The sequence below is a fragment of the Pyrgilauda ruficollis genome, unplaced genomic scaffold, assembly GCF_017590135.1.
Source record: "Pyrgilauda ruficollis isolate IOZ18807 unplaced genomic scaffold, ASM1759013v1 scaffold2, whole genome shotgun sequence".
NCBI classification, from domain to species: Eukaryota; Metazoa; Chordata; class Aves; order Passeriformes; family Passeridae; genus Pyrgilauda; species Pyrgilauda ruficollis.
The window spans coordinates 26,009,266-26,024,563 of record NW_024519206.1 but is presented as its reverse complement, the minus strand read 5'-3'; the positions used below and the strand labels follow the sequence as shown (position 1 = coordinate 26,024,563).

Here is a 15,298-nt window from a genome sequence, read left to right as displayed (position 1 = left end):
CCCATCCACCCAGTCTGTCAAGATCTATTTTCTCACCCTCCAGTAGATCAGCACTCCCATCCACCTTGGCATCATCTGTGAACTGACTGAAGGGACACTCAATTCCCTCACCCAAAACATTGACAGAGATGTTAAATAGAGGAGTAGGCTCAATACTGATCCCTGGGGTGCACTACTTGTGGCTGGACACCAGCTGGATTTAGTTCCGTAGACAGATGGACGTATACAGTAGATAATTTAAAATAATAACTGTACAGAACTGTATTCTACTATTAATACTGTCAAATTCTCATGCCTTAACAGGCTACAGACTTGCATCTGTAGAACTGTTGAGAATATGGATATCACTGATTTCCTAAAAATTTCACCTCCTTACATTTTAAAAAAACATTTTTCTACCTCTTCCTTTCTTCTCTCTGCTAGGCAATTAATCTCATTCATTTTCTCCTCATTTTATGATTCTCTCACTCAGTTTATCTTTTTTGTCCTTCCATTTTCTGAGCTGCTATTGTTTTGTTCATGTTTATATTTACAAAGAACATCACTAAGGCATTTCCTGTCTGCCCTCTCTTGGTAATTTTGTTTTGTTTTTCTATTGAGATTTTTGTCTGGATTTTTTGCTCTTCCCTAAAGAAAAAAATATACATTGTTGTTGAATACTGCACATTATGGTGGATTTTTTTTCTGCCTTATGGTAATGGGCAGTATTGATCAAAGATGAAAGAGGAAGAGAAGAGGATCTGCAAAATGTAATATTCCTGTACTGTGAGCTCCTTTTGGTTTTTAACTGTATAACCTCTAGTGTATTATAAACTGCATTTCCATGTTTGACCTACTCAATTCTGTAACTTCACAAGAACTGAAGACAGGAAAAACTGACAGAAATAGATTTGTAGTATAGGAATAAAGGGCAGCCAAGTAAACCAGTGTCAAGATATTACTGAAGTAAGATGGGATATGAGCCAGCACTGTGCCTGGGTGGCCAAAAAAGCCAATAAAATCCTGGCTTGGATCAGCAATACTGTGGCAAGGACAGTGATTGTCCCCCTGCACTCAGCTCTGGTGAGGCCACACCTTGAATCCTGTGCTCAGATTTGAGCCCTTCACTGCAAGAAGCACGTTGAGGTGCTGGAGTTTGTCAAGACAAGGGCAACAGAGCTGGGGAAGGGTCTGGAGCATAATGAGGACCAGCTGAGGGAACAGGGAATGTTTAACCTGGAGAAAAAGAGGCTCAGGGGAGACTCTACAACTCCCTTAAAGGAGGTTGTAGCAAGTTAGGAGTTGTTCTCTCCCGAGAAAGAAACAACTGGACAAGAGGAAATGGCCTTAAGTTGTGCTAGTGGAGGTTTAGGTTGGATACCAGGAAAAATTTCTTCCTGGAAAAGGTTGTCAATGACTGGAACAGCTTGCTCTGGGGAGTGGGGAGAGGTTGAGTCACCATCCCTGGTGGTATTTAAAGGACATGTAGATGTAGGCACTTGGAGACACAGCTTAGTTAGTGCTGGACTCAGCAATGCTGGGTTGGTTGGGCTGGATGATCTTAAATATCTTTTCCAACCTATTCTGCACTTCTGTGGTGCCAGGAATTCTACTGCAATGTCCACGGTCTCTGCTTTTGAATATTTGTTTTCCCCAAGCAAAATTTAACCACTGTAGCTGCTGACTGTGAATGTCTGGTGGATCTGCAATTCACTGTGGATTTTTGATGGGGAGGCGGAGGAAGATAAAGGGTGGAGCACTTAATGAGCATTAATGATAGACCTCCGTTTAAAGAAAGGTTGTGTGGGCTTGCAACTTCCTCACTACTTTCCTTCCAGTGGTAAAATAACTGCTGTGATAAAAACGTGACTCAAGCCAGGAGTATGCTCTATAGATAGAACAAAGTATTTTCTGTCTTGAGCTGTGTGTTATATTTCTTTCCCTGGTATTGTTTTCACCAGTTTATGAAGGGATTGTGTCCATTCCCTGCTTATTTCTCCTCCGTAACCAGAGTGATAAAGGAAATAACATTAAAACCATGCCCTTATCAGCTCTATTTATTGCATTTTACTTTGGAACAGGATATGAGTCGTGAAGTCATGAAAAGAGTATTACAAATATAATAATGAATGTTGTAAATCTGTTGCCAAGACTAGGAATGATTTCTCTTTGGATATTTATAAGAACCTATTTTTTTTCTTTCCTTTTTTACTGTTGCTGTTTCTTGCAGAAGATCCATATCTGTCAAATTTGCCTACAGATATTTAGATGCAGTAAAGAGCTGTCCATCTTACTTTCTTAAATAAATGTGACATGGCAGCACTGCTTTATTTTGTACAGCAAATGCTAAGAAAACTGATGCTTGTAGAGAGTGTGTCTGAGGATCATTTTAAGACTGCTTTACATATTGATTACTCAAATTGCCATTTAATTTGCTGTATAGCAATACACACTGCCTTAACTATTTCTCTGGCATTCTTATTGATTGCTGTAATTCTATCTTACATTATATGCATATATGGTGTCACCATTAAATATTTATGTGCTCATGAAATGTTAATATGTCAGGTTAATGTGAGACTCAACAAAGTGCATTTGCCAGAAGCAAGCAGAAATACATCCCCATGCTTCCCTCTCCCTCCCCCTTGCCCTTTCAATTTGCCTCTCCATTGATTTTATTACCAGTGTTTCTCTGCTGTATCTAAATCTGTGTCGAAACAACCCCCTGCTCCAGTATGCAGATTTTATGTTTTATTATGTGAGAGATAAAACAGGGTAATAAAAAAACGAGAGAAGTGATCTTAGGGAGGTATTGAGACACACAGCTTTCCATTGCGCTGGTGCTACTCTATCATTGCTTCTGCTTTGGGGTGTAGAACTGTAGCACTATCCTCCATGAGAGAGAGTGAAGCAGGATGACTCATCCAGAATATAAAGTCATATTCACATGTTTCTTGAACAGTGGCTGCAGCAACGTAAAACAAAAATAGCAGGGATGTTTCTCTGATTTACTGTTACCCAGAGATGACATGGAGCAATTACATGGCATTTAAACCAAAACTTAGAGAAGGAAAAGTCCTCATGGCATACTCTGGAACATGACACAGTTCTGTTGGAAAAGGCCAGTAAAAATTTGTGGTGATAAAGTATATATAATGTCCCTAATGACTTTCTAAGCTTCTGTGGGAAGTCTAAGCAATCAAAGGAAACATCAGCAGCACTGGAAAACAAAACCGAGATCACGCTTTCTCATAACACAGAGAGCATCCATCCTTTCACATCCCTGGGTGTTGGGTTGGGAGCAGCTAGAGGCTGCCCTTTGTACTGTAGGACTAAAATAGATGCTTTTTGAAGAGACCTTGGCATGCTGTGTGAAGCACATAACTTTGCTACTTGCTTTAGGGTTTTCACTCGTTTCCCACATGTAGGTGCTTCACAGGAAAGTCTTCTAGACCTAAACAGTCAAACAGTCAAAACCAAGATCTGGAGAGTGAGGGAAAGTTTTTAGTGCCATCCAGCATTAAACTGCTCCTCCCCATCACCTTTCCTCCTGGCTTTGGGTGGAATTCCATGGAAGCCCTTTGCTTCCATTCCATGGAAGCCCTTTGCAAACCTTTCTTTGCTGTAAAAATGGAAAGATTTAAAACAAACAAGTAAAAAAACCACAAGCAAGACAAAAAGCCAGACAAAAACCATGATGGAGATGGGGGCTAACAAGACAGGAGGAATGCAAGGCAGTGAACAATGTCAAAACACCTGTTTGTGAAAAAAATTTAGAGGTCTTCTGGGACTCTCTGCTGCTTGGCAAAATATCTTACCTTTGAAATTCATTTTCTTCTTCTATCCCTCATCCCTAGGCTATGCAGCAGCTGTTTAGGATGAGGTTTTTCTTTTTGTAAAGTGGCAAAGTTTGTTCTGCAAAGACAATTCTTACTTAAAATTTGTTTTGACAATTTCATTTTATTTCCCAAACCCTATTTTGCTCCTTTTTTCAGGCTCACTGCTTCATTGAAATCTATAGTATTTTTATAAATGCCCATTTCTTGTTTAGTTGTAGTGCTAAGGAAAACTTTATCTCCACTGTATCAGATATGACAGAACTCAATAGGTATATAAATGTGGAAGGAGTTATTTTCTTCCATTTATTTTACAGTGTCACTCAATAGAGAATGCAAAGACTCTCCTTCAGTCATTTTTGCACCATTCATGGGCTTGATACAAGAATGATTGTTCTCTGAAATGTTTTGCACACAAGCAAAAATTATTTTCGTAATAGAGAGAATGCCAACGTTTTCTTTCTTTGTGCGCTGTTAGATTTTATCACTTGAGCCTACTTTGAAGACTGACTCCAATGATGAAAATTCTGCCCCAGTTTGGTTTTATAGATCCTTCTAGATGTGTTCATGCCTATCAATAATTTACCTAATTTCCTTTAACCAGCACATTTAAAATGAAACTATTTCTTTCTCTTTGGCTTCTACTTCAGTTTCTCCAAGTCAGGGTGGTGCAGAACAGCAACATTGCATAGCAATGGCAAAACTTCCCAGTTGGTCACGGAGCAGCACTGTTTATATGTTGCTTACTGCCTCAGACAAAGAATCATAGAATGGTTTGGAAGGGACCTCATAAATCATCAAGTTCCAACCTCAGAGCAGGGAAACCTTCCACTTGACCAGGTTACACAAAGCCCCATCCAGCCTGGCCTTGAAGACTTCTAGGGATCCACAACTTTTCTAAGCAAGGCACTGTTCCAGTGCCTCACCACCCTCACAGTAAAGAATTTCTTCCTAATATCTCATCTAAACCTACTCTCTTTCAGTTTGAAGCCATGACATAAATGGCATAGATCATTTAGCTGCGGGGAAGACTAAGGTTTATGAAAATACATTTTCCTGAATTCCCCATACAGTTTCCTATGCTAAGTCTGGTATGTCCTGTAAATGTTGGATGTGGAGAACAGTGTCGCAACTCATGGGTTCTTCAAACTGATTGTTTTCCATTTTGATTCCACCTTCAGATTGTCCTGGAGAACAGCAGTCGAGAAGACAAGCATGAGTGCCCATTTGGCCGAAGCAGCATTGAGCTGACAAAGATGCTGTGTGAAATTCTGAAAGTAGGAGAGCTACGTAAGTTGATCTGTTTGACCTCTACGAACAGTGGAGTTCAGTGATACCTGAGTTTTTTCAATGCAAGAATTTTCTTCCAAGAAGTGTTTCTTGGTATAGTTACACATAGAACACTGGCACTCAGAATGATCATGTCTGTTTTCTCTCTCTTTTACTTGTTCGTGGCATCACAGGGATGAGGGTGGAATAGGGGAAATGGGCACTCATACTTCTTACATAATTTTTCTGCTGACCAATCTTATGGCTACTGCTTAGCTCTAATCATAGTTTTGCTGTCTCTGAGGCCTGCCTTTTGCAGCTTTCCCAAACCCTCTGATTTTATGGATTCCAACAGCATAATTTCTAGAGGAGTCAGTCCATTTGCCATCGGGTGATTTGGTGTAGGAGACTTTGTGGCTGTTACATTCCACGACCTTGTCCATAGGTTGGTTTTATGTAAGAATCATGGTCATTCTTTGTGGGATTGCTAATCTAAACTGACACATCACATTTTTTTAGATATCTGAAGCTCTATCTAAATATCAGATGATAGACATATAATTTACTCTGAAAGTGTGATATGAAATACTGTATTTTAATACAGAGTAAACAAGCTGTCTTTTCCTTCAATTACAGTCCCTTGACAAATTGTTAGATACTGTCAAATAGAAGAGCATGTCTGTATCTTCATTAGCCTGTAGTCTTGGTGTTTATCGATATATATAAATTTCAGTTACCCGTCAATAATATTTTGGATCCAGCTGCAGTCTGTTTTGGCAAGCTCTACCAACAAGTTTCATTTTCTCCTTGCAGAAGCAGGGGACTCAACTGAGATGATTTGCTTCCCTCAGAGACATCTTCCTTTTGAATTTTTTTCCCGACTAAAGATCTTTTTCTTTTATCTTTGCACCCAAGTCCATGAAATGTAATGAGAGAAGAGCAATGTAAAAGGCAGCAAGAGAGCCTGTAGGTATTGTCATTCCTATTAGCCCTGCAACAGGCATCAAAAGTTTTTTTGGCTGATACACTTGAAGCTTTTAAATGTAATGTCTTGAGAGAATTTATTGACCAAAAAAATCCCCAACCGTCTCTGTGCAATGGACCAGGATAAAACCTGTGCATTTCTTGCAGCTTCCAAATTGATATTTGTGTTTGACAGACCTAGACAAATGAGACAATATGGCTTTTGAATACCATCCTAAGTAAACCAGAGTTGTTAAGGACCACATTCACTATGTATATAAATAAAGAGTTTAGCAACTATTTTAGATGTTTGGCAACGATAGTGTGTTGTATAAGGTTCAGACTGTAGCAGACACGACTCTTTAAAATAACCTTACTGCTGCAGTTGAGGTGTCTAATGCCAAATCACGCATGACAGATCTCTCTGATTTTTTCTGTTGGTAAATGTAGGAGGGACATATGATCTCAATAAAGCTGTAAGCCTACTTCAAATAAGTGCTAAAGATCAATTTTATTTTTACTAATGCACAGAAGAATATCTAAAATGCAATGAATAGCTTTGTACGTGGTGTTTTAATGCATGTCCCATCACTCCATGGGACTACTCTGGAATTTGTTGCTAAAAAAATTATTGATCTTCAGGTTAGCCAAGTGCCTCAGATTTCCTTCTTGCAGTGTGATAAGTCATTTGATAAATAAACTTTTTTTTTTTTTTTTGCCACAGACAGGTTTGTCATCTATATATGCAGGGGGCTGTATGTTGATGATTTGCTATGTATGATACTGTTTGTCCTGATTGCTTCTAACTTCTGCAGATAGATCCTTTCATGTTTTAATTTTTTCCTTATCTTTTTTTTAAGTGAGGACTGTGAATAAAATAAGAGGATTTGGGGTAGGAGTGCAGTTACCATATCTAGAAAATACCTTGGTTTAAAGACAAAAGGAATTGTGATATTTTAAAATCTGGTTTTTGTTTTGATTGTGAGTTGGTTGTTTTGTTTTTGGTGTTTTGGACAGGGGGTGTTTGTGGGTTTTGAGTTTTTGTTTGTTTTTTTTTTTGGTTAGAGTAGTTCTGTGGTTTGGAAGTGTGGCATTAAAAAAAAAACCTAAAAATTTCCCTGAGGATAGCTCTGGCTAAGGGATGTTACCTGCTAAGGTTCTGAAGGCACTTGTTTCGGTGTTGCTGAGGCTGCAAGTCTCTGGCATGCTTGGTGTGCTGAAGTGCAGCAGGCTCCCGTGGCGGTCATTTATAGGTGTGGGATGTTGTAAATGTCATGGTGCTAAGGAGAAGCACACTGGTGCTTCTGTTGATAGAAACCAGATGCAGCATGAGTGACTTCTGTAAAGTCATGCTGATCTACACCCACAGAACATCTGTCTCTGGATGCAGCAGTGGGTCCATGTTGTGGCCTTATATTCACAGAGGGCAGAGCTAAGGTTAATTCTAACTCATCTTGACAATTCACCTGTTCACCAGTGTGCTTCCTTAATGGTTTTGTTTATGTGGAACTCTAATTGTCATTTGAAAAGGCTGTAATAAAATACACCTTTAAAATAATGTGCAGAAAATAGATTTCCTGAAAATGGCTGTCACGGATGCACATCTAAATGACCTGTGATCAGCAGTATATTCTGATAAGAAATGCAAACTAGAACTGACAGCTCAGGAGAATGTACATTAAGGGTTTATGCTTCACTTGAGATTAAATACTGTATTGCTGAATAGGACTGGACATCTTAAAAACCAGTAGTTATAGTTCAGGGCAAAGATGTCCCCATTAGTTTGTATGTGGTAGGTTTCAAAATATGTATTTTAGGTGGCCCATGTTTCTCCAGATACTCAAAACTCACTATTATTACATTGCAATGTAGAACTTTTTTCCTAACAGTTTCTGAATTGTATAATTTAAAAGCCACAATAAATGACCTTGTGCTTGTGAAATATTCAGCAGTAGAAACTTTATTTTAAAGTGCAGAGTAGATAAAAGCTGCTAGATTGTCCATTATTTATGAAGAGCACTTTAATGCTGATTATATTCCCCTTGCTCCACCGAATTAAATACCTTTAGGCAACAAGAAGACATTTTGCTATTTCTTTTTGGTCCTCTCAAGCACACATTCATCCCAGAAAGGACTCACAAGACAATGTTAAAGGCATGCTATTCTACTTTTGTATATCCACAAATTCAGGTTCTGGACTTCTTAATTTTTTTACTTTGATTCCAAAATGTCCATGACTAGAAAATTCATCTCTTTTTCAGCAAAGCATTTAAGTGTATGTTTAGATCCTGTGTAAATAGAGAAAGCTCAAGTGCAAACTGTGAGTTGAGCATATGGTAACTGCTTTACAGAGGTGGACTTGCCGAGTAGAGGAGGTAAAACTTAAGAGGAAGGTTGGTGTAGTGTTTTGGTAACATGGAAGCTAGAATGCAACATATCCATAAGCCTCTTCACTAAAACTTCTGATTCAGGAAAGAGTGGGATATTTAACCATAAATCTTTTAATCCTGTGGTACTGTTGCTGTTAAAAAGGCATTGAACAGAATGTCTTCAATGAGTACTTGCCCAGGCACTCATCTTAGCAAACACTGTAGTAATTCTGATTTCTGCAATAATAGCTTCCTTTGTAGATCTTGTTGAACATGAGGATTTTCTTTTTGTCCTCTGTGTCTTGGAGATGACATCAGATAGGAACACTGTGACCCAGTGGTCAATCTTCCTCTTCCTGTACACTTAGGTACTTAGACACTCCTTATTCCTAGTGCACTGACAGGTTTACAAAGAGGAGAAAAGGTGAGGCCATTCGTAGCTTCTCCTAAGTAGCTATGAAAGTTGAGGTAACCTCCACCTTCCCTTTTATTCAAGTTTTAGTACATGTCATATATGCTCATAGGAGAAAGAATACCCATGAACAGACTTCCAGCTTTGCAGGGAGAGAGTAACATTGCAGATAAATGTAAAAATTAAAAAAAAAAATATCCAGAAAACCTTTGACCTTCCAGAACTGGAGTTAGTACATTTAATGGGAGATTACAAGTTCATTAAACCTAGTATTTGTCATGAGTGAGAAGCTCACAATTTTGCTTAAGTAACCCAAATGCTCTCTGACCTGAGCCTACAGTGTCCAGCTCTCTGCACCTCTGCTCAGCACGTGACACTGTTGCTACCCTCAACATCCCTTGAAACTCTCATTCCTGGTGGGAAATGGTAGTGAACCAGGTTACCTGATATACCCAGAACTAGTAAAACTTCTTGGACTTGTTGCCTTCTTTCCATACAGGTTCAAATGAAATTGTTTAGCACTGAAGCAGGTGAAGAGGCTTGTAGCTGGCAGAGGAATGATAAATTAATGCTGTGTGCACTGAGGAAAGACAGTGCTACCAACAGAGCAGTAGTCTAAAGATGTTCATAACATTATGATGTTTATTAACATATTGATATAAGTTAATCTTTGCATTATGATGATTATATATATCCATTATCACTGCATGCCTGGAGTTCTCCTGTAGTTAAGGCATGTCAGATTTCATGTATTTTTGAGTGCATTTTTGAGCAGGACACAAATGTTCAAAACCCAATGTTCAAAAGCCAAAAAACAATTTGATTGTTTTGATGGGGGTGTTTTTTGGGGCTTTTGCAAAAATCTACAGTCAAGTTTTAGGACAGACCACAAGGATATATGTCACATGTCAGATATCTATGTATGGATTGTCCTAAAGCTTCTGTCAGATAAACACCTTAGCTGGGGCTCTTGGTTTTCTGGCATGGGGAATTTAATTATCATGGGATTTGCAAGAGTGAAATTAACTTACAGTATTTTTTTTCCTCAAAAGAGAAGATCTAAATGCAATTGTATTTTCATGTGCTTGATGATGTTGTGCATGTTTTTGCTATAGATTTCTTGCTGCAGTTATTGCCCAGGTTCCAAAATGCTCTAGAAATTCATACGTTGGTGTCCCTTTCTCAGCCAGAATGCACTGGGCATTGGAAGGTGTATAGTGATATTCATGGTTGTGCCCACTGAGATGAAGGTAATCAAATCTCATGCTTCGAGGAACAGGCTGATTGCTGCAAGGGTCAGGAAGCACTTTTTCTCTTTGCACAATTTTTCCTCTGCATTGCCCAATCTATAGTGTACAATGTAGTTTGTTTCTATTGGCCTTTCCCTGGAAGCACATTGGTCACTTCAGGATGTGCATTCCAGACCTGAGGACTTATGTGGTTTGATTTTCCTTTTCCTACAGCAAATGCAATATTTTTATGACTGAATGTCATATTTGAAATTATTTTCCCCTTGCTTGAAAGCTAATTACCTTTTTACTCTCCTCTTCCATCTCTTTAAGTTTAAATAGAGTAAAGCCATAGAAATAGTAAATAAAAGAAGAGATTTTCTTTTAGTGGCATTATTCTGGCCTTTTTTCTTGTAATTTCATTTTCTGGAGAGCAAAGAATTTTATGAGTCAAGAAATGTTTGTTAGGAAGTTGAAAATCTTGCCTGGTCAAAGAGTTATTTAGAGAAAGGTAACAATTTTCTCTTTCATCATGAGCTTTCATTATGAATACAATAAAATAATTAAAAATATATTCTAACCTGCTTTGTTGTAGCTTTTTGCTTCATTTGTTCTTACCTTTCCATCTTTTCGTCATCTTGCCCAAACATCATCACAACAGATAACTCCTGTTCATAGCAAAAATTAAACAGATTGTGACTGAAGGCTAGCAGATAAGCAACACTGGAAAACTGGTTTGTAGCAGGAAAGGGGGTGGGGGGAATATTTCCTTTGGAAACGTTGCTTGCAAATTAGCCATTCCTGACTTTATGGATATTAAATATGCTTGTCCTTCTTGATGCAGAACTAACAACTTGCTGAGTAGTCTAAACTGTACTTTTCTTTTGTATGAAGGCAGAATCTTGTTTTATTGAACAGTCTTCTCTGTATGCTAGAACAATCCTACAGGAGAGACAAAATGAAGATTCCTTTTGCTAGGGAGATAATAATTTCCATGCAATTAACCTCTTCTTACTCTAAAAAGACTCAGTCTCTTCATGATTATAGCAAAGTGTGAAGTCACTAGAAAATTTCTACCATAATCTGTGAGAATAGGAGCAACGGAGCTGCTTCTAAGCAAGATGCTTGACTTTTACTTTTGAGTGACAGTGAGACAGATTTAGGAATGTTTTTTTTCCACATGGTACTGATGCTTTCAAAGCTGGTACAGCACTGACTGCTAGGTCAGTTAGCTGGAAATGCTGGCCTGCCCACCATCCTCTAGTGTTTTTACCTATTGTCTGCCCTGTGGTCTTTGATTTCTTGGAGCAGGGATCCTAACTTGTTTTGTAGGTGTGAAGTGCTTAATTTTATTGAGGTTTTGGTGCATTTAGTGCATTTGGTGCATCTTTAGCTTCCTTTAAATTGCATTTACTCAATTTTAAATATTATTATTAATACTAAAGAGCATGGTGCAGGGAGAGCAACTCAAAAAACACTCAGGAGCTAGAAAGAGAAATGGGTGTGGTTTGTGGGGGTCTTTTTAAGAAACTGATTAATGTATCCAAAGGACAACAACGGTAGTTTGATTAAAACTGAAGAACTCTTTCATCTGGTATTGAAATGGGTGGCGAGAATCAAGACCTGAAAGTTAAAAACTAATAAATTCAAACTGGGAGTAAAGTGTAGGCATTAGCTGTAAGGGTGCTGAACTAGGGAACTAGTGGTACAGAAAGCTGAAGAATGATGAGAGGAGAAAAAATAAGTCATGATGTTGATTTCCTGCAGTTACTGGAAGTTGTAGCTCCAGCAAAAGCATGATAGAATAGCAGCTGTAATTTGTTTCAATGCAATTATTGGAACCCAACTCCAGGATTTTTGAATTTTTTTAAAAATAGTCCATAATGTAGCAACTTAAAAGTCTGGGCAGATGTGACAGTAAATAAGAAATGTCAAAGTAATTTGGATTATTGCCATAGAAATAAATTTCCATAGGTTAAAATATTTTTATTTATTTCCATAGGAAAAAATAGAAAAATAAAATCTCCAAAATATCTCCCATTTCAAAAACTCTGCATCTCTTCTGGGCCTGTAGAGCTTTGTTAGCTGTTCATTTGGTGTGTTCCACAGCACTTCCTGGTTTCCCAAGAACATAAAAATACAGCAAGCTTCTTTCTTACAATGCCAAACCTCGGCTGTCCAGGAAGTGGTTGAGTCACCGTTTCTGGAGGTATTTGAAGGATGGGTACGTGTGGCACTTTGAGACATGGTTTAATTATGCACTTAGCAGTGTTAGATTTACAGCTGGACTTGATTACCTGAAGGGTGTTTCTGGCCTAAATGATTCTGTGACTCTAATCCTGCCTTGAAGATGGAAGCAGTAGACAAAACCTTGTAATAAAATTCAGGGGTTTAAAGTTCACTTGAAATGCAGAGGAAAGGAGCTTCAGAGAGCTGATATGTTTGCTGCTTTTCTGGAGCAATTTCTGTAAATTTAAATTATTCACAGACATTTTACTTCTGAGCAGGTTGAAGTTAAGAGAAAAATAATCTTTGAATCCATTTTTTACCTCCTAATTTCTTTTTATGGTAATATTTTGTAAATATAGATTTACTAAAAGTAACCATAGCCTCTTGTATTTTGTAGCAAGCTATGCTTCAAATCTGAAGTTAGACCTTAAAGTTTCACAGCACTGCTGTGCATCAGACTGGAAATTTTGCAGCTGCTCCTTTTTGAAGAGTAACGTTGCTTAATGAATTGTACACAGAATTGAGCAATGTATAATCCCCCCCTTTTTTTTAATGGCAAATTTTAGTGTATATTAATGTTGTTTTGTGTATTCCAGAAATGTTTGTGTTGGTAAAGGTAAAGGGTTTTCAGGGTGAAAGATAAGATGTGTTGCAGGTGAAGAGGTGCACCTCTTCCAAAGAAAGTTGCAATGATTTTGGGGGCTGAGAACAATTGCATTAGCAGGACCTCTGACGAAATGAGCATTAACTACTGATTCTTTTAGTTCCCGAGACAAAGCTGGACTTGCAAATGCCAGTAACTGTGTAGTATTCTGGGAAATGCACAAGGCCTTGCAAAGAATACTCTCTTCACTCAGCAGCTGAATATCCTTTAACAATCCTTTACTGGAGTGGCTTTGAGGTGGTCAGTGTACCATTAATTGTCTCTGGTTATATCCCTGCACATGAAGCTTCGTGGATTCTTGCAAGGCTCTGGAGGCACTTGTGGGTTGCTGTTGAGTCAGGTCCTCAGTCAGAAAGCTTTACTTTCTTAGACTTTTCCACTTTGTTTATTCTAAGAAAAATAGATAACTTTTAAACTGTGAATCTACAGGGGGAGCTTCGGAGCTCTGCAAGTATTTCAGATTGAAATTGCCGGGCATCTGAGAGCGAAGCCTGGACAGAATGCCCTGGTGCAGTACTCACTGGGGTAAGGCAGGCACTGACCACAGCTTAGAGACATTTGTCTGAAGCTTTTCTCTGGTTAACATATGCTGCTTCTGGAGCCACACATTGTGCACTTTAAACAAGCTGCTTATGTTTATTTAGGCTGACAAAAAAACCTTGTTTGTCTTGCTTGGTGGATCAAACAGGTGAATGCAAGTGTTCTCAGGGAAAAAAGAAACAAAAACCACTAACCAAACACTAAATCAGAGACTAGTTAGGTTTTATCATATAATTGTGCTTATGTTTTGACACCACACAATACTGTGGAATGCTACTTTAAACTCATTGATCATATATATACCCACTTGAAACTGGAGGTAGAAATGTTTTCATGGAAAGGTTATGCTTAGCCATCAATCATTCCTAATCTCTTAAAAAGGCCATGTGCTTGGTTTTTTTTCTTTGCGAGAGTGTTTTCTCAGAGGTAATCAAAACAATGAAAACAAAGTAATTAGAGCCTGAGATCTTAATATATTTTCTGTAAATTATTTACCATATATTATAAATATTTAATTCTGTCAAACTGCCCTTAATGTATTTTGTCGTAAATATCTTACAGTCAAACTCTTCTTTGAAAGTAAAAATAACATTAATGGTATAACATTAATGGTGAGTAAGCTGAATGACTGGAGCTATGCTGTGAAGGTGACACAGGTTTTTAACATTGGGTTACTGATGTTAGGTACGTGTTGAAATACTATCTGTCACCTTTTTTTCTGTTGAAATGCTTCCTAATGAAAAGCTTAGGAAAATTAGCTTCTTGCAATTAAACTTCACTTGCCCTTCTTGAAGAAGCATAGATTGGCTGGAACTGGGACAGGAGAAAGCTACAGACCCTCAGGCCTCTCACAGGCCTTGGAGATGTTCACATTCAGCAACAGCTTTAAATAGTGCTGGCTAAGTCAAATGAAAACAGGAGTCTGTGGTGTTGTATTTTGTTCTGTTCCATGAGGGGAGATTTAAAAAGAGAGTACATCCACTCTTGAAACTGCCCTTTCAGCTCTGCTTCTTTACTCCACAAGTTCTATTCCATATTCCTTGATTGGCAGAAAAATTGTATAAATGTTTAAATGTCATGAATGAATTTTCATGACATTTTTCTTTATATGTGGGAAGGAATTGAATTTCTTGTTTCATAACATTTCTGGTCTCTTTGTGCTAAAGATATGTCATGGCTATCTTCTGTAAAATGAAAAATAACTTCCATATAATTTTTAAATATAAAGCTTTAATACTTGAAAGAAATAGAGAGGGAAGAGTGCTTTTGATTTTGAGAGGAATTCCACGTAGCCCAAAAAACTGGCCTATGGCATTATAACAACTGTAATTGTGATGTAGTATTGTGGGGTGGAGACAGGAGGTGAAGCCATGACCTGCTGAAAACTTTGCATAAGGACCCCATCACTCCTGTAGGGCACTGGAAGTGTAAGTGGTGGCACAACTGGCACATTTCCAGCTAACCTAGCTGCACTTTCTGTTTTGTTATTTCCTGAGAGTTTTGAAAAACTGTGGTCCTTATTCTTCTCGAGGGCTTACAATTCCTCTCACATTTCCTTTCCTTAGTGTGTCAGGAGGTCCATGTAGGCTCTCAGGACGCCTCTCAGAAACAGCAGCCTCCTGTAATTCCAGCAGTTTTTGGACAACTTGGAGCTGCATTCTTTGTTGTGTGCCTATATGTGCTGATAAGTCATTAAAGGAATATAATTACATGCTTACTCCAGGATCTTATTACAGTGTGCACTTTGTTTATAGGGAGACACAAGTGCAAGCACCCACGCAGATCTTGGTCTTTGTCTTTGAAGCAAG

General features: G+C 38.3%; 1 protein-coding gene across 6 annotated transcripts in view; it reads left to right on the top strand.

Moving 5' to 3' along the window:
• The window catches only part of ELMO1 (engulfment and cell motility 1), a 303,596-nt gene that overhangs the window by 150,730 nt on the left and 137,568 nt on the right, over window positions 1-15,298 (top strand). For all 6 annotated transcript variants that reach the window (XM_041466533.1, XM_041466532.1, XM_041466536.1 and 3 more), the window contains one exon: window positions 4,997-5,105. In XM_041466533.1, the coding sequence (XP_041322467.1) occupies window positions 4,997-5,105 (109 nt within the window). The remainder of the gene's footprint in view (window positions 1-4,996; window positions 5,106-15,298) is intronic.